The 19742-nt window shown below is 45.8% G+C and overlaps 3 protein-coding genes across 3 annotated transcripts; 2 read left to right on the top strand and 1 right to left on the bottom strand.

Annotated features, from left to right (window-relative positions):
* The first annotated feature begins 509 nt into the window (after positions 1-509).
* On the top strand, positions 510-13028 carry inpp4aa (inositol polyphosphate-4-phosphatase type I Aa). Its single transcript, XM_034562246.1, has 24 exons — positions 510-606; positions 4546-4780; positions 4886-4930; positions 5759-5877; positions 5963-6079; positions 6474-6553; positions 6651-6768; positions 7128-7218; positions 7297-7444; positions 7825-7955; positions 8528-8632; positions 8722-8830; positions 8930-8947; positions 9046-9232; positions 9781-10056; positions 10155-10302; positions 10448-10480; positions 10642-10814; positions 10933-11056; positions 11226-11493; positions 12249-12346; positions 12443-12555; positions 12645-12799; positions 12896-13028. The coding sequence occupies exons 2-24, from the start codon at positions 4681-4683 to the stop codon at positions 13026-13028; spliced, it is 2889 nt and encodes a 962-aa protein (XP_034418137.1). The 5' UTR covers positions 510-606; positions 4546-4680.
* A 2162-nt stretch (positions 13029-15190) lies between these two features.
* si:dkey-4e7.3 (uncharacterized protein LOC402865 homolog) lies at positions 15191-18676 on the top strand. The gene is made up of 7 exons (XM_034562247.1): positions 15191-15411; positions 15821-15903; positions 15982-16169; positions 17149-17328; positions 17414-17525; positions 17874-18010; positions 18105-18676. Exons 1-7 carry the CDS (start codon positions 15347-15349, stop codon positions 18450-18452), a joined length of 1113 nt encoding a protein of 370 aa, XP_034418138.1. The 5' UTR covers positions 15191-15346; the 3' UTR covers positions 18453-18676.
* Positions 18677-18695: 19 nt separating this feature from the next.
* Positions 18696-19678, bottom strand: LOC117750848 (cytochrome c oxidase assembly factor 5). The gene is made up of 3 exons (XM_034562248.1): positions 19444-19678; positions 19078-19161; positions 18696-18979 (listed from the first exon to the last, which is right to left on the bottom strand). The coding sequence occupies exons 1-3, from the start codon at positions 19543-19545 to the stop codon at positions 18938-18940; spliced, it is 228 nt and encodes a 75-aa protein (XP_034418139.1). The 5' UTR covers positions 19546-19678; the 3' UTR covers positions 18696-18937.
* Between the last annotated feature and the right edge of the window lie 64 nt (positions 19679-19742).

The raw sequence follows: 19742 nt of genomic DNA, 5'->3' as shown, positions 1-19742 counted from the left end.
AGTTGAAGTATCTCGTAGTTTTTAAATGATTTTCAAAGTCTGAATGTCTGAATAATTTGTTCACTAAGGGTCTAACATGTAGGATTTTGAATTTTGATTCAGGGAACATATTAAAATGATTGATTGATACGTGGACTGGTGTTGAATCTCCTTTAATTAAATTTGTTTTTAAATAGTCTATTATGACAAACAACAATATTTAAAAAAAAGTATTTGGGATTAAAAGAGCTGTTTTAGCCAGATCAACAGTGATTATGTATTATTATTATTATCAATCGTAGCTTGTGCTTCAATAGTATTCAAATGACAGAGATGTTGTTGTTTGGCTCAATGTGCAACAAATACCCACGCGCTCTCCACGAGCGTGTCGCCCTCTGCCCACGCACAGCGGCGTGTGAGGTTATTTACGGACGGGGGACGGTGGCTCTCCGCACGCCGGGCCGACCGCGCCCCCCGGCGGCGAGAGGAGGCACTGCGTCCGGCGGCAGCTCTTACGTCTCGATGTGTCACCGGCAGTCAGGGGCGAGTCCCGACTGCAGATCATTCGTCGAGTAGCAACTAGGATGCGCATCAATAAGAAAAGACACCTTCACGTCTCTCTAAACGGTATGGCATCTTTATTTGTGCGCGTGTGTGTGTGTGTGTTTTTCTCATGTGACGTCCCATCATTTCACGGTGCGTCGAGGGCGTTTGGTTCAAAGGAGGAGAGAACGGCAGCTCGCAGCGGCAGCGGAATGAGACGCAGCCGGACAGCAGGATCTCAAATGTCCATCGGTCTGTTTCCTCTTCTGTTGTTTCTCGTGCTGCTCTTGTCCTGCAGCACCATGCGGCAGCCTCGGGCATCAGCATATATATATATATATATATATATATATATATATATATATATATATATATATATATATTATATATATATATATATATATATATATAATGACGCAATAGTTGTTATTGTCAGAGGATGCATATGTATCCACAATAGAAGTATAAGGTTACTGGCTGCCATAAATAGATTCCCACAGGCTGCTATAAGAAGACGCATGGTGGAAAAAAAGGCCAGAAGAGTGTCCGTGTTGGATTGTGATGGAGAGTATACATGTTACATACTGTATGTGTGTTTTTGTACACACACGTTACATCTAAAAACCGGATGTGTTGCTCATGAAGCGATGTGTGACGCTGTCACAAGGCCTCCCAGATGCTCCCAGCTGAGCGGAGGGGATTAGATTTGATCTGTTGAATCATTGTTTGCACTCTTTTTCATAACAGAGAGGGAACTAAATGACCTTTTTGAGTGGCTCGCCTCAAACTGTCTCCTCTTTTTCTGTCTCTCCATCTTGCATCTGTGTGTGTGTGTGTGTGTGTGTGTGTGTGTGTGTGTGTTTCTACTGATGCCTGGCGTAAAGACCCGCCTACTGTACAACCCTGTGTGAGATCATCCTGTAGCATCATTAACGAGAGTTCATTCATCATCGTCGTCATGGTCGTCGTCATCAAAGGTTTCTCAGTTTTACTGCTGTCTTGGAAACAAGAGCGTTACTTCCTCCTCGCACTTGTGTTTGCACGTTTTTGTGTGTGTGTGTGTGTGTGTGTGTGTGTGTGTGTGTGTGTGTGTGGATGAATGTTTTCCTCCTGGGCGTGAACACGTTTGCATACGCTGCTCCTCTTTGATCAACCTGAGAAATGTATAGATGTGTGGATGTAGTCAGTCGTCCATGTGTCCATGGTTACAACAGCAAGTAGGCGATTGTAGATCAGACTCAGGGGAGGCAGATCAGATCAGCTGTGGACCGAAACAGGGTCAATACATTGAAATCGAGAGGGACAGCATGGTTATGGTGATGACAAAGCAGAAGGAGGGGGACATTCGGGGGGGGGCGGGGATTTAAATGGATAAGGAGGAGGCGAGTTAAGGATGAGGACATCTGCAGTGCAGCCGGTGCTGACAGCATCTGCAGGGGGCCCAGCTGTGCGCCGCCAGCCTCACTAACTGGGTCAATGTTGTGTCTTCCACGAGTCCCACCTGAATCTTCCCCGTCCTCTCTACTTGTACTACCTCCCTTGCATCCTTGCTGCATGTATACTTTCTTTTCTTTTTCTTTCGTCGAAGCTGGAAAACCAGACCTGTTTGACTTGCCCTATCTGGGGTCAAAGGTCACCTACCTAGGGTAAGCAACTGTGGAGCTGGTTGGTATTCAGCTGACATCAACTATCAGAGCTGAATCATTGGTAACCGAATAATCATTTCAATAATAATAATAATAAATTAAAAATTAAAAATTAAAAATTAAAAAAATTATAATTTTAAAGTCATTTTTTCAAGCGAGAAGACCAAAACGTTCTCTGGTTGCAGCTTCTCGTGAAATAAAATGGGCTGCTCGTGACTGCATTATATGATTATAATAGGAATATTATTTTGGGAATGTTGGTCGAATAAAACAAAACAAGCACTTTGAGGAGTCACTTTGGGTTCATAGGAATTGCGATAGCTCTTTTTCAGGAAAATAATCAGCAGATTAATTAATAAAAAAGAAAATCCTAACATTTTCATTTAGTTTACGATTGACTGATATGATTAATCATTTAGTCATTGAGCTTGTCCGGCCAACAGTCCAAAAATCCAAAGATATTCAGTTCATAACGATGTAAAACAAATAAAAAAACAACACATCTTTGCAAAGTGGCACCAGAGAAAGTTTGTCATTTTTCACAAATAAACGGTTTAAATAAAGTTCTCGTTAATCAATTTCCCCTTCCACTGATCAATTAATTGACAAGACGTTTCGCCCTTCGTGGAGCAGACTTAATGAAGCCGACAGATGTGATGATGATGAGGATCTAAAGGCTCCCTGTGGCCTCCCATTAGATCCACTGTGGGTTCCCCACAGCCCCAGCCCCCCCCCCCCCCTGGCATTTTAAAAGACAGCATCCCGTTGACAACGACGCCCACGCAGAGTAATGAGGCAGAGCCGCCGTCATTGTCATCGGTTACGGTCTCCCACGACGACGCAGATTAAACTGGCAGAGAGCATCTCTGGATTCATCGTATGTGTGTGTGTGTGTGTGTGTGTGTGTGTGTGTGTGTGTGTGTGTGTGTGTGTGTGACTATGCAGATGACTTTGAGTTTCATCTGTGCGAGGCGTGTGACGTCAAAAAACAGATTCATGGCGTCTAAAAATAGACCCCCGGTGCCGAAGTCCTTACACTTGAATGCACGGCGGTACACACACACACACATCGGTTCTCCCTTTTGTCGGTGTGATGGCGAATGAAGACGATGAACACACCGAGGCAGACACACACACACACACACACACACACACACACACACGCGGTACCAGAGATGCTCTCAAACCACCAGGTTATGCCAGATGATCACTCTGATTAAAGGCAAGTGGGTATTTGTGTGGCACACACACACACACACACACACGCTCTAAAGAGGAGATGTTAACTGAGTCTGACATGCCACAGGAAATGTAAACATTGACCTCTGAGGGCCATTTGAAGCCCCGTTCAGCTCAGGTTAGTCGTCTGCTCCCTTTTCCTTTCACATTTTCTTCAAGCACCATTTATTTTATCTCTCTCTCTCTCTCTCTCTCTCTCTCTCTTCCTTCTGTGTCTTCCACACACTGACAGCTTGATTGTCTTGTCGCCGATTCTCTCAGTTTCCTCTTCTCTCCCCGTCGCACACACACTTGGCAGGAGCCGCGTCACTCAGGTTGCAGCGTGAGCCGCCCTCCGCCCTGGCACCTCTAGAGGATGATCGTGGGTGATTTTCAGTGACCCCCATTCCCTCTTGTGTCACACCACTGCCAGGTCAAAATGTCATGTTATGAACACCAGTCCATGACTAATTATCATGGTGTGTTTGTGGGACATTTTCAGGTTTCCAATACTACTCTTTGAAGCATGGGGGCGTCAAAGAAAATTCATGCTCCTCAGGATAAACCCTTTTTTATTTGAATGACTTCGTGGCAGCTAGAGGCGCTTTGCTTTCGATTATTATTATCCTCATTCTAAAAAATCATCCTAAACAGGAACGAGGCAATAAACACTTTATTATAGGTTCAGATTTCCACAGAACTTGGCTTGAATGCATGAAATCATTACATATCTGCCTGTGCATGTTGGTTTGATATTAATCCGTCAGAGCACAAATAGCACCAGGAGATAGAAGGTGTTTTCATTCCCTCCAGCTGCGTGAGAACACTTGTCTCCACACTGCTTGTATTAGCACCCCGTCAGAGGGAGTCAGGACTCACATGGAAACCACTCAACTCTCAATCACTGCTCATCTCAGAATGGAGCATCATGCCAAGACATCCAGCTGCCATGAGTTATTCATTGCTTTAACCTAGTGACTGTAATGTGACGCCAGTATATAGCAACCTCCATGGCCAAGTACCAGCAGCTTTCTAATCACGTCTTAATTCATCAGCTTCCATCTCAATGAAAGGACGATATCAGCTGAAGGTTGCCCGGTCTGTCTCAACGGTTTCTATGGTGACGCCAGATGATCACTTTGTGGTTTCCTCCTTTCAGACCTCTGTCGTTGACAAACGTGCTACGACACAACGAGGGGGAAACCTAAACGACGTCCGGAGGTTTGATTCTGAGCCGGCTCGACATCGTTTCCCCTCTTCAGAACCTTTTTTCAGCCCCGCCGTGACCCCCACCATGTCCGGGAAGGAGCGCAGCCCTCGCCATCGGCCGTGGTCGGTCTACCGGGCCAACACGTTTGATCTCTCGGCCGAGATGATGGGGCTGGCTCTCTCGGGTAACTAAGTAACCGCTACCATGGTAACCTGTTTACCACATCCTGCGATGGAATAACAGGGCGTTAAAAAAGACCCCTCCCTCCTCTTTTCTCTCCATCCCACAGGCAACAGTCAGGATCCAGACGAGCCCGTGCTGGAGTTCAGTGTGGGTAAGTGGACGGAGAAAGAGCACAAGGTAACACTTTGTCTCCTTATCGCCGCTCACGCATCATCATCCGGTCTTAAACTACGTGACAGGATTTGCCTTTTTTTTTTTTCCTCTCTAAAAAACATTGAGGAGGAAGCCGTTGAATGCACCGCTGCACACTGAATGTGGATCAGGCCGTGTGTGTGTTACACCGTATGCTGACAGAGTCCGCTTCATTTCCACCAGCAGGCCTAATGAGTCGAGGTCGTTGAGCGTGACCAAATCTCATGACCTGAACCAACAATGAATTGATCCTAGTGACACACCGGCTTCAATCGTTACGATTTATTTACACTGTCCATCCTGTGCACCTGAATAGTGCACCAAATGTGTATTAAGCCCCAGATAAAAATAGTCCCCAACAAGTGCACATGTTACTTCTGTTTGAGTAATGACAATGTACATTAACGAGGGTTTCAAACATTTTAATTGAAATGCATTGTTGGTGGACATATGCAACTGTTTGCTAACATGTCTCACCATATTAGTTTCAATTGATAATATATTCATGTTTACAGCTGCCCATAATTAGGCTAAAACATCATGTGATGCCGCTTTTGGATGATCTTGACACAGGATCATTGATCATTGAGTGGGCGACAACATCCCCTGGTGTTCCTCCCGTTGTTCAACCCGAGAGCGCATCGCTGTAGAACAAGTGGCGCTCGCCAGCAACTCACAAAACACTGCGTCTGCGTTCCTTTCCGCGGCCACGAGGATTAGTGGCCATGCCGACCATTAAAACACCCACCGTCTCTAATCTCTTTCTGTGTCCTCTGCGGCGCCGCAGCCTGCAGCGAGCTGGTCACTCCCTCTCTGGACCGTAAGCCGACCGGCTTCGTGGCCGTCAGCTGCACCACGCCGCCCCAGGCCTTCTGGACCAAGCACGCTCAAACAGAAATCATAGAGGTACGCCACTGTTCTAAATTTCCACCCGCCTCCTTGCCTGCTGTTGGAGACGTTTCAAAACTCTCTCTCTCTCTCTGTGTTCCAGGGCACCAGTAACCCAATCTTCCTGAGTAGCGTGGCGTTCTTTCAGGACTCTCTGATCACTCAGCAGACGCAGGTCAAGCTTTCTGTCTACGATGTGAAGGACCGCACACAGGGCACGGTAAAGCCCCATTAACACTTCACTCTACTGGAGACTCTAGGGGTCGGATGTAGCTCATGGGGGGGATGAGCGGTCGTCCCGTTAGCCTACGAGGTAGCCGGTTCGATCCTCGCTCTCCCCATTAGTTGCATGTCGAAGTGTCCTTGAGCAAGACACTGAACCCCCAGTGGCTCCCTGGGCACTTCACTGCAGCCCACTGCTCCTAAATAACTAAGGATGGGTCAAATACAGAGAAGAAATAAAGGATATATTATTATTACTGTCTTCAAATGTCCTGTTGGGAAGTGAATAGAAGTTCATATCTACTAAATCCTTAATAGTCGACACTTAACTGCAGTGAAATCCTCTAAATCCTGTGTGTTTGTGTGTGCGTGTGTGTGTGTGCGTGTGACAGATGTACATGCTTGGTTCCGCCATGTTTTCTGTGAAAGAGCTGCTGCAGGACAAACACCACAGACTGCACCTGACGCTGAGGTACCACACTGAGCCCTTTTTTCCCCCTCTGTGGGTTGACGGCATGATATTTTTGGGGTTCTGGATGTTCCATTTAGTCCGTGTCACTGTGGGTCAGGTCGGCGGAGAACAACGGCGTGGGGAACATCACCGTCATCGCCTGGCAGATCGAGGAGAAGCGCGAGCAGAGAGCTCCTGTTGCCCGGTTACAGAGAGGAGACACTGTGAATGGACGGGTGAGCGATCGGGGATTAATTGATTATTCGTTTGACGTAAGATTTATCAGCAAATATTTGTTATAATCCAAGTTTTTCGTTTTTTCTTCGCAAAATACTAAACATTCCCTAGTTGTGAGCATTTTCTGCTTTTGTCCTATGTGATGAAACAACGCTATATTTCTTTTTTTAGGCCCAATTAAGAAAATAATGAGAATAATAACACTGAGAAAATACATACCCGTCTAAGCATCACCACCCTCCGCCTATTTCTGGTTCTATTGTTTTAATAACCGATGAAGGAAAAAACACACCAAGGTCTTTTTTTTGGCAAACATTATAGTTGTATTCTTTTGTGTGTGTGTGTGTGTGTGTGTCAGATGGTTCTCCCTGTTGATGAAAGCCTGACTGAATCCATGGGCATTAAATCCAAGTCTTCCTCTCTGTGTAAAGACCCTTTGCTGAAGGCTGGTGAGTGTGTGTGTCTCTTTAAACTAGACATCCTGATAGACACACGGCCGTGGTAACACATGTTTCGGTGGTCTTCAGTGTTCGGGGGCGTCATGTCTCGGATGTACCGGCTCCCCACCACCGACGGCAACCACCTTCGGGTCCTGGAGCAGATGGCGGAGAGTGCGCTCTCCCTGCACATCCCTCGACAGTTCGTCAAGCTGCTGCTGGAGGAAGACGCCGTCAGGTAGAGTCTGAAGATGGATATTATTATTATTATTATTATTATCATGAGGCTTGAAAAGCTTTGCAGAGGAGCAGCAATGTCCAACTCTCTGAGTCTTGGTTGTTTTTACATTTATTGTCTCGGTCTCAGCGACCAAAACTACCTTTTAAAGCCTTTGGTCTTTTCATTTCTTTCTCTTGTTCCACTTTATTTATTATCTGGTGCAATGTGCATATCATTTTCCAGTTTTCCATCAAGTGTCTTGTAAAAAAAACACATATTTGTGTTGTAGTTTATGTTCTATAACTTGGGAAAACAGAAATAGTTCATTCACAAGTATGCAGGGACATTTTGTTTCCAATATAATTATAATTTGTGTTGTGTGTGTGTGTGTTGTGCAGGGTGTGTGAGCTGGAGGAACTGGGCGAGCTGTCTGCATGTTGGGAGAACCTCAGGAGGCAGATCATCACTCAGTATCAGACCATCATCCTCACCTACCAGGAGACCATAAGTGACCTGCACGAGTATAAAGGTGAGGAACACAAGCTACTCGTAACATCGGTTTAATTTAATCAATTTTAATCCAATGTAACCTGTCAAAGTCAATCAGTCACAGGGAGTACCACACATTTATAACAGAAAGCAAGCACTACAAACTGTGAGCTTTGCGTTTACCATTCAGGAAAGGTTGAACCTTAAAGATGCTTTTAAAAGGACAGTTTGGAAGACTTAGCGCCATCTAGTGGTGTGGTTGCAACTCTGGACTCAGGACTCTGTGAAGAGGACCCTCTCTATATATGTGGATATGGAGGGCTCATTCTAAGCTAAGGAAAACACAAAGATTCAGGTGATTATAAACTAGTGAATACATAAGTTAGGAATATTATATTAAATCTCTGCGAAAAGGCCCTTTAAGTGTCACTATGCAACATGTAGAATCCAGTGTTTTTGGAGCTTGACCCCTAAGTTGGGACTAAACTTGGGAACTTGGGTGCAACGTAATTATATTTGTATGTAAAACATCACATTAGGACGCGTCTGTAACCTGTTACGGTATTTACAGATACAAAATGAACCTTTCTCTTACCTTCTCCGCCCTCTCAGGTCCTTCTTTTAAGTCTAGTACCTTGAAAGCTGAGAGGAAGTTGGAGTTTATTCCCACTAATCTGCACATCCAGAGGATGAGAGTACAGGGAGAGTCTGGCTATGGTAGGTATTTATGTGTGACCAAAGGTTTTGATAATATTGTTTAGTCACGATCTTAATGCATATACTCTTTATTGCTGCCCTCTGATCAGACCGGACGTACGATGTCGTGACTATTGGTGCACCTGCAGCGCATCATCAGGGCTTTAAAGGCTGCGGCCTTCGAAAACTGCTGCATCGGCTTGAAGAAGCCAGGAAACAGTGAGTGGAGCGAAAACAGAAAAATGCATGCAAGATCCATAGTGAGTTTAATGAGTTGGTTAATGCATCTTTTTCTTCTGTTTTGCCTCACTAAATCAGCACTTACGAGGAGGAGAGGTGAGGTGACGAGTGGTGTCCTGTCAAATTCTGGTGTGCGTTTTTTCTTTTCTTCCATACTTATGTTCTTTATCTGTTCAACACACACCCCCGAAAAGCTCTGCCGGTTCTGGGTCTAAAGGAATGGCATACCAGCCTCAGGATGTTGTGAAAGCAAAGGAGCTGATTGGTCAAATCAACACCCTGAAGACACAAGTGTGTTACTACACTGAACGTCTGTCCCGAGCCGCCAAGGAGCGCTCGGCCAACGCTCTGGAGAGAACCCTGGCCATCCTCTCAGAGAAGGTAGGAGGAACATGAGGAACCCGTAGCGTGTCAATCAAGGGCTGTAGATGTAGATTATTGGATGTTCGATCGTACTCTTTCACCCTCCTTCTGCTTCCTCGACCCTTCGCCACTTTTATTTATGTCCACGCTTATTGTCTGAATAGAAGCGATGGGGCTCAAAGTGTTTTTTAAATTACATTTTTGAGTAAATAAAAAAGACTGATAGGATACTGTACAACGACAAAGTCTTGGTCACAAAATAAGACGTTGTCACCAACTCAGAAAACACTGAAACACCCAAGATATTTAATTTTATTGTTGGCCCCATTGATTCCATTCCATTTTCTAATGGTGTCTGCTGCCGTCGACTTTATTGAGCGGTGAAATATATATAGCGAAGAAATATAAAAGAATGACAATCATTTCCAAAAATCACTTTCAGTTGTTTTCTGCATTTTGCCCCAATTTTTAATGCCACTGTTATTGAACTTTAAAGAGCATCCCCCCCCCCCCCCCCCCCCCGAGTTCATTTAATGCCACATTTCACCACCCGTGTCCTCTTGCAGACTCGTCAGTTGGTGACCGTGTGTGACTCCAAGCTGCTGTCCTCCGCCATCCTCGCCCTGGCATCCGCCCGCCCAGAGTGCACTCTGCAGAGCACCCCGTCCCCGTCCTCCTCCTCCCTCTCGCCCTCCTCTTGTTCCCCGTCGCGCTCCCCCTCCCGCCGCCCGACCTCCCCGTTTCGTGCCGCCACCTCGCCTTCTCGCCACGCGGTTCCTCTAGACGGCAGCGAAGGGGGTAAAAACAAGCGCTCCTCCTTGCAGGCAGATGAGGAGGAGTGGGTAAGATGAAATATCCATGTGCCTCTTTGCTGTCTGTGTTGTTGTGTTGTTGTTGTTGTTGTTTGTAAAAATGCTCATCTGTATGTGTTTGTGTGCAGGATAAGGTTTGGCTCAATGTGAATAAGAGCCTGGAGTGTGTGATCCAGAGGGTGGACGGGCTGCTGCAGCGAGACACAATCCAGAGCGACAGCAGCTCGGAGGACGTCTTCCTGCTCGCCAGCGAGGAAACGGGGAACACTAAGAAAGGTACGCAGGCACACACACACTGCTGTAGGGGCTCTCGTGAGGTATCCACGGAAACCAGCAACCAGCCGCCGCCACCATCACCATCATCATTCTCTCAACCATGCCTTTTTTGCTCTCATCTAAACAAACTTTCTCTCCTTCGTAGATATCAGCCCGGAGGTAGAAAAAAAGTCCCCAGGTGAGAGAGAGCATTATATCCTCATTCTGTATCAAACCTAAATAGTCATGATTCCTGCCATTTGATTGTTGTCTGAAATGCTAAATTGTACCTTGTGTGTGTCCCCCCCCCCCCCCTCCCCCCCGTGTGTGTGTGTTAAGTGATGCGTGCCGTGTCTGCAGGCGAGTGGAGCGACGCCCTGTACCCTCTCCTCGCCACGCTGACGGACTGCGCGTCCCTGATGAGCGACAAGGCCAAGAAGGCCATGGTGTTCCTGCTGATGCAGGACAGCGCCGCCACCATCGCCATGAGCCTCCCGCTGCAGTACCGCCGCGACGTCGTCTTCTGCCAGACGGTCGGTCGATGCGCCGTCTTCCTCGCCCCTCGCACACATATACGCACGTCGGTTTTGGAGAGCGGCTTTTGAAAAAACGTGACCGTGCTGACGCGAGCTGTGCTTCTCTTTTTTGCAGCTGACGGCGATGATCTGCGGCTTCGTCATCAAGCTGAGGACGTCTCTCTGCGACTCGGGCTTCCTCAAGCAGCTGCACACCATCGGCTTGCTGGTGCAGTACGAGGGCCTGCTCAGCACTTACGGTAACCGTAACCAGAGCCAATGGGTCCTGAGCCCATGTCACTAAAATCCGTTCAGCAGGTTTTGTGATACCAAGTCGTACCATCCTCGGCCAAGGAAACAACGTCGGTGTTTCCCTTTTGCGTTTTTTTGTCTTTTTTTTCCCGCGATGACTCCGTGTGTGTCTTCAAGGTGAGGAGCTGGCCATGTTGGAGGACATGAGCGTCGGAGTGATGGACCTGAGAAACGTCACATTTAAAGTCACCCAGGCGACGTCGGGCTTCGCCCCGGACATGCTGCCGGTGATCACGGGAAACCGGAACGGCTTCAACGTCAGGGTCCCCATGTCCGGGGCGATGTTCGACACGCTGCCGCGGGAGATCCAGAACGGGATGCTGCTGCGCGTGCAGCCCGTCCTCTTCAACGTGGGAATCAACGAGCAGCAGACGCTGGCTGAGAAGTGAGTGTCTGAGATGAGAGGACGGGAAAAGGTTGAAGGGTCAGAGGACAGGAAAGAAAGGAGGAGAGGAAAAAGGGCACCAGAGGGGAAAATGGCTATTTTAGCTGGATAGACATGAAATATTTCAAATGTTCATCAAAAACACACATTTAGTGTTTCACCCAGTTAAAAGAAGAATGGCTATTATCTCACAATGACACTTTAAACATAAGTTTGGATAACAGTTGAATACATTTGGCATGGTTCAGCTTTTATCTAGTTTTTCATGAGATGCGGAAAAAGGACAATTCAAAACGTCAGCCATGTAGATATTGCTTTTTGCCAGAAAATACATTTAAAAAACCCAAAATACGTTGAAGGTTTGAAATAGGAAAAAAGAACAATGTTGTGATTTATTATGAACAATAAGAACATAAAAAAAGTAATAGCACTGATTTATTGTATTTATGACCTGTCATTAAGTTGTATTATGGTTATGTTTCTCCTCTTTATTTACCGGGTGCCTCTCAATGTATTTGACACGGAGAAACATTAGAAAAAGAAGGAAGTACAAAGTACAAAAAGAGGTTTGAATAGATGAAGTGATGAGAACGAGGCTGCTGATTGGAAGAGAGAATGGAACATGCCATTAAAAGACACAATAAACCTAAAGTAGAGCGATGAAATATTTTTGAAAAGACATTATTTATTAGGGGAGGTCAAGTGTGATAGTCATGAAAGAGTTCAACTCTGACGTCTCACATGTGTGCGTCCAGGTTTGGAGACACGTCCCTCCAAGAGGTGATCAACAAGGAGAGCATGACTCGCCTCAGCTCGTACTACGACCAATTTAAAGAGGTCCTGCCCGAAGACTGTGAGTTCACATTCATACACGCAAAAAGCACAAGACATGCGCATCTCCCCGTTCTCATATTCGACTCTCTCCCCCCCGCCCCCCCCAACCCCCCAGGCCTGCCTCGCTCTTGCAGTCCCACCAGCGTGCCCGAGCTACTCAAACAGCTGAGCCAGAACGTGAACGCCAGGAGAAGCAAGAACGTGGAGATTCTGTGGCAAGCAGCCGAGGTGGAGTTGCCCCGTCGGGTCTCTCTAATTTGAAAAGCTCCGTCTTTCCTCCTCTGATCTCTTTTTTCTTCTTCTTTCTAACCCTGTAGGCTTGTCGCCGCCTGAACGGAGTGCGTTTCACCAGCTGCAAGAGTGCCAAGGACCGCACCGCCATGTCCCTGACCCTGGAGCAGTGTCAGATCCTGCAGCAGGACCACGCCCTGGCCCCGCAGGTCTTCTACCAGGCCTTGGACTGCATGCGCAGGTCAGCCGACGATGACACAAGTCACCGATTGGATTGCCCACGTGTATACAAATGAATTAGAAAAGATAATGATGCATGGCTTCTGCTTCTCCACAGTGAGGGCTGCAGGAGAGAGAACACCATGAAGAATGTGGGATGTCGTAAATACGCCTTTAACGCTCTCCAGCTCAAGGCCTTCCCCAAACAGTATCGCCCTCCGGAGGGCACGTACGGGAAAGTCGAGACCTAAGCGGACTCTTTTCTTTTTTTTTCCACTGGAGGAAAAAAACAAAAAGGCTGAGGGGGATGATAATGATGATGATGGTGATGGTGATGATGATGATGATAGCAACACACAAACAAAAACATACCAAACACAAACTGGAACAACGGCCCTTCGTGTTGTGCGTAGTCACCGTTGAGATGATTATTGTCCGAGTGCCAGTGCTACTGTAGATTGTGTTATAGCGGTTTCCCCCCCTCTCCTCCAGTAGTGCTGTAGGATCGCACACTTTTCACAGCCACTTCAGAGAGAAGTCTCTCCGTGTCACATGGCAGCGGCGTGCGGACGCCACTATTTGCCGTGCCAGTCGTAGCACCAGGAAAGCGCTCAGCCGACTCCCGAGAAATAAGATGTGCAAATGTCTCCTCCTTCAGAAAGATGGCGTGTTTGTCCTCACTGCTTTCATTTGATCTGATCAGTTAAATGGATAAAGCTGCAGATGTTATGTTCAATGAGTTGATCCTATACTGATGAGGTCTGGCTGACATAAAGCTCATTCTCAGCTCACGTGACTCTTAACAGAAAGATTAACTATTTCTGTTTGTGTTTAGGAGGTAGAAATGGTCGACATTCGGGGGTAAGGAAGTCGTAGGAAAGTATTGAGAAACACACAATCCACTGTTGGTTTTGGTCTTTAAATGGGATTTATTACCAATAAGAGAAATAAAGAATAATACCACCCTTATCCTTTTAAAGCTACACCAGCCCAAAACACAAAGTGAAGCTGCATTCAGAACCCATAATCTTATCTTATCAAATTTAGGATCAGCGGCAAGCAAGCAAGCATGTGATTGTCTAGTGATGAAAATGATTTCTTGCAAATATCTCTTAAAAATATGTGTTTAAGAAACTGACTGTATCTTTCTGCCACTCTGAGCTGCTTCCATGTGGACTTGCCTCGCGTGGCTTTGATTAGACCATCAGGTTATTTAGTCTGTTTCTCTCCTCCTCGTCTTCCTTCTTCAACCTCACACATATCCACCACCGTATCGCTCTCCACAACAAGCACAGCTCTTCTTTAGAAAGCGCATATCTCGCACCACTTTCTGCCATTTGTGTTACGACGATGTGACATCCGACGTGGTTCTTGTGTTGCTACACTGGAAGAAGCATCGATGGGGAAGCGGGTTTCGATGGCCCTTCGAACTTGAAGCGTTTTTTTTATTTTTTTTTATTACAGCGTGTGTTCTCAGTTTTACACTATGCAGAACTTTATGATTGACATTGGATTTAAAAAAAAAATAATGTAAAAAGCTTATTAATTTAACCTGCATGAAGAAAAGAAAAAAAACTACTACTTTATGCTATTGCAAATGTATACTGTTGCGATGACCCATGAGCCCTTGATAGATGTTTCTACACTGATTTTTTCTACCAACCATCAACAACACCTCATCTGTCGGTTTACCAGCTCCGGGCTCCAGTTTACTTAATTGTATAAAACTATCATAGACAGAAATGTTATTTTGCTTACATGTATTTATGTTGGTATGGCTGTTGTTGCCCAAAGGCTGTTTTAGTTCTCTCCATTGTTATTGAGGTAGTGAGAACATTGTTCGGATCAGTTGTACATGCACACAGGTTGGACCCCCCCACACACACACAGAGGAATGAAGTGAAACTGAATAATGAATAAAGGCTTGTCGATGCCAAATGAGTGTCTCTGACTGTCAGTATTATGAAAGTAGACATTATGGTTTGTGGATTGAGCATATTTCATCCTCTCAAGTGTCAAAGAGAAGCATCTTAAAGTATCCCCATTTGTTTTCCTCTCTCTCGAAAGGAGCTCCTTAAGGCTGAATTACTAACGAGCAAGGTTCTTTAAAAGATCACAGTGGTTCCACGATAATACTTGGATAACTGCAAACGAATTATTAGGAATATGCACAATATCTGGACCCTGAGACTTTTTTTTTTTTTTTTTTACAAATAATGAATAGAAATAAAAGTACCTTTAAGGGTGTTCTCGGAAGTGACGTTCTGCCATAGATTGTATCCTCGTAAAGAATAATCACTTTGCCATTCAAACAATGACGCCGGTGTCCAAAATAGAAATGTGTACATCCACCCGCGCATGCGCGTATTTCTCTCAACCAGTTTAGAACTCGAGCTTCGGCGTACACGTGACTTTCCACCGTAACGCCAACACGTGAGCACGAGCTCCTCCGCACAGCTTCTCGGTGCAGCTTCTTTTTTTCTCCGTCTTTTTTTGGTGCGCAGAAATCCCGGCAGAGTGAGAGCTCTCTACTCCTCCTGCTCCTCTCCGGGTCCCCCCGTCTGTCTGCATGTGGGTGATCAGAGTCCGACGTGCCGCCACAACATCGCACGTTTTCAGCAGCTCCGCGCGCAGGTGAGACCAGACTGCACCTGCACGCTGTCGCCTAACACACGTGACACGGTGCACAAAGATCCTGAACACGTGCGACGTATTCACGCGTCTCTCTATCAGCTGTTAGCTGGGCCTCTGTCGACCAACACGGATTTAAAGAACTCGTGGGACACATTTACAGAAATGATGTGTCACGTGTTTAAATAGTGTTGGACATGTGCACGTGTTGCCAATAATGCGACTTTGACTATTTTATGGTATTACTAATATTACTAAAGTAAATGGATATTCACCTTGTCCTTGTACACTTCTACTCATATAAATACAATTCGAATGTGTTGTTGTGTGTGTTTTTTTCCCCCACATCTGATATTTAGACACTGATTACCAAGTTTAACTCTGTTTCTTATTTACTTCTTGCTGCTGAAAGGTTGTTTCCAGCTGAGCACCCTGCGAGAGAGAGAGCAGCAGTCGGCACACACTCCAGTGCATCTTCCTCACACTCGGTGACAGGTGTGCCTCTTATTTCCATCTTAAGTTACTAGAGTGTTATTGTGTCGGGGCAGCAGTGTGTTGGTCTTTGCTCCTCAGGGTCCACGATGAGGAGGAAGCTGCTGGTGGATGTGGACTGTGGGGTGGACGATGCTCAGGCCATCATGCTGGCGCTGGCCGCCCCCAGCGTGGAGCTCCTGGGCATCACCTGTGTGCACGGAAACACCACCGTGGAGAACGTGTGCAGGAACACGCTGCGGGTGCTGCAGGCCTGCAGTAAACTGGAGGTGGGTGGCAGGAGGTCACTGTTGTTGTGTTATGGCCCTGACGTGATGTATTGTTGTCTTCTTTGTTTAAAATGATGGACCATCATGAGGACATTACTGTTGTCATGTGTGTGTTTGTAAAACTGCCCAACAGTGAGTTGTTTTTTGTTAAGAAGCATGAGTAATATAACATATATGTTATATATATGTTATATATATATATATATATATATATATGTTATGTGTATATATATATATATATATAACATTTATATATAACATATATGTTATATATATATATATATGTTGTGTATATATATATAAAACATTTATATATATAACATATATATATATATCATATGTTATATATATAACATATGATATATATATATAACATATATATTATATATATAGATAGATATATATATATGTATAACATATATTATATCTATGTTATATATTATATATATATATATATTATATATATATATATATATATATATATATTATCATATATATATATTGTTATTAACACCCAGTCTAATGCATTTTAATACCAAAAGAAATTGGGGGAAAAGGGGACATGGACTGTGGTTTTGGTTCGAAAATTAAACCAAACATTTGACATGTTAGTTTTTTTATTTTTTATGATTATATTAAAGAAAATCACAGTTTTACACATAAAGCACTTTGTGTCACTCAATGAAAAAGTATTTTTATTAGCTTTGCGATTAAGCAACCAAACAGTCATCAATCCCATCACACTAGTGCCATAAAATATAGATATAACAGATTCTTCATGTTGTTCCCCATCTCTACTGTTAACTACTGTATTGAAGGTATTACATGTTCCCGAAAAGTACTTTAGAAAAGCAGAACGTCATATAGTCCAATCATTTCATAAATAAGACAGTAAACCGTTTGGAAGCTGTGTAATAATAAAAGCAGTCTACATGTTCCCTTTGTGTTGTTTCATCTGGGGTACACTTCTTTTTGTCAGATTCCAGTGTTTAAAGGGGCCTCTAAGCCGATCCTCGGGGTCTGCATTAACGCGGGACACTTCCACGGGGAGGACGGGCTGGGAGACGCTCCCGACCCCAACGCTCCCGGTCTGGACCTGGTTCAGAAGGAGGGCGCCGTGTCGGCCATGATCAGGATCGTCAATGAGAACCCAGGGGAGGTGAGAGATGTTAGACAGGTGTGTGCGTGTGTGTGTGTGTGTGCGTCTGCCTCTTTCAGGTTTTAAGTCTAGGTTTATTCCCCAGGTGTCTCTGGTCGCCACGGCACCTCTCACCAACCTGGCTCTGGCTGTGAAGATGGATCCGTCTCTACCGAGCAAACTCCGGGGGCTCTACATCATGGGAGGCAACACTGAATGTCAGTGAATTCATGAACTTGAACCAAAAAGGTGACGCGGTGTTAAGAGGGTCCGACAAATTAATGTACTTCGAGGAAAAGGACTTCCCAATTTCCGTTTCTTTCACCTCTAATCGGCACAGGCGTGACTGCTCTGACATCTTCTGCAAGTCCACATTTGAGACAATTAGATTTGATTATTTGAAAGGGGAAAAGCCCCAAGTGTAACTCCAGTGTTTGTAATTTAAATCAAACGACTTCAGAATTGAAATCCTTGTCTGTTCAGTGTCCTCATTATTCTGTCCACACTCTGCAACGGTGGATTTCAGTGTGTAATCAATGACTTTCTGTGGTTTTGCTCCTTTTCAGCTCGAGGAAACACGACAGTGTGTGGCGAGTTCAATTTCACTGCCGATCCAGAGGCTGCGTACATCGTCCTGAACGACTACCAGTGTCCCACCTACTTGGCCTGCTGGGAGTTCACCTGCTACAGCAAGCTATCCTGGGCAAGGCTTTTTACACACCGTGCCATATTCACGCCTAGGACTAATTACAGCACATAACCTTTTTAACATGTCCTCCTCCCCGCGGTGTCGACAGGAGTTTTGCGACGCCTGGTTGGCGCAGGACACGGATAAAGCGCGCTTCATGGCGCGGATCTTCCGGCACAGCATCGAGGCGTCGCACGGCGAGCGGCTCCAGAAAGAGTTCGTCGGCGGCACAGGTTTCGTTTCCTGCGACTCGTACGCCATGGCCGCCGCCGTGGACGATTCCCTCGTCGTGGAGAGCGACCGTTACCCGGTCAGCGTGGAGCTGACGGGCACGCACACCAGAGGCATGATGATCGTGGACACGGTGGGCTTTCTGAAGAAGGCCCACACGGCTACCATCATGAAGAAGGTGGACATGGAGAAGTTCAAGCGGATGATGACGGCGGCTTTACAATAACAGCCCTGAGCACACTGGTCAAGCATTGGTGAGCACCAGGGTTCTGTTGAAGAAGCTTCCTACTTCACAAGAGCCATTCATAACATGTTTGTAAAAAAATTTAACTGCAACTTTGCCATTTCTAATTGTGTGATGTACGTTTTCTACACTAGAAATCAGGTGTCAGATGGGATTCTGATGACGGCACCTCCATTCAAATTGTAATAAACTTGCTTTACATTTTATTCATCATTTCATTACATTAAGTTTCTCACACACACACACACACAGCGAAAGCCGACAGCTCCACGGTTCTTCAGCACTACACGATGCTGCCGAGTTTGGTCGTCCTTTTGTGTACATTGTTCTTTACGCATGCGGTCGTCCTTCGCGACCCACTTTCTTGAAGCGGGGTGCTTCAGATGAGGTTGTGAAGCATCCGACTCTGCAGTATTATTAACACGTGCTCATCCAGTGTCCACTCGGCTGCATCGGACGACGGGTCCTCAATAGCCTTTCCTTCCTCGGAATCTCGACCGGGTGTCCAGCTGTCAAAAGAGGACATACAGATGGAAAAGAGGAAGATGAAACACTCCCCGTGCACGGTTCCTTGTTGTATGATGCAATATAATTACTGCCGACTCACCATTGACCTTTTGCACTCAAAGAAGGAGGTCTGCAGGGCTTTGCAGTGGCCTTCCTTCAAACACTCACTGGGCAACTTCCCCTCCTTGACACACGAAGACACCGTGTTACAATACAAGAGTAACGCATCTAAAAATCAGATTGACCTCTATTGAAAACCATGTACAACACTGAACATTTAAAGCCTCGCGAGAGGTCGTACACACGGTGACTGGGCGGTGTAGCGTTAGCTCAACTCGTTAGCCGTCACAGGGGGCGACGGTTCACCTTTTTAGAGGTCACGTCTCACCTCTCCACGCCGTGTGCAGACTCACGCTCACATTAACACGAGACCGCCACCAACCGCCTCAGGAGGACGCGCACTTGCCTTCATCACGCAGTCGTGCTCAAGGAGACAGGCCTTGAAGTCCTCTCGGATGCCGGCGCAGGCTCGGGTGTCTTCCTCCTTATCCTCGTAGTATTTCGGCATCGTGCAGAATGTCCTTTTTAAAAAAAGCCAAATTGTTCACTTATTCGCACGTGCAAGAACGGGCTACTTGACAGTGGCATCAATGTTATGAAAGCTTTCAGCCGCCATGTTTTTTTTTTTTAAACTGCATGATGGGAAAACGGAAGAACATTGGCGCAGAGAAGTGCATGCTGGGAAGGCTTGTAGTTTTTAGTTGT

The sequence above is a fragment of the Cyclopterus lumpus genome, chromosome 21 (genome assembly GCF_009769545.1).
Source record: "Cyclopterus lumpus isolate fCycLum1 chromosome 21, fCycLum1.pri, whole genome shotgun sequence".
NCBI lineage: Eukaryota > Metazoa > Chordata > Actinopteri > Perciformes > Cyclopteridae > Cyclopterus > Cyclopterus lumpus.
The sequence above is the reverse complement of the archived record's forward strand: the minus strand, read 5'-3'. Positions and strand labels throughout refer to the sequence as shown.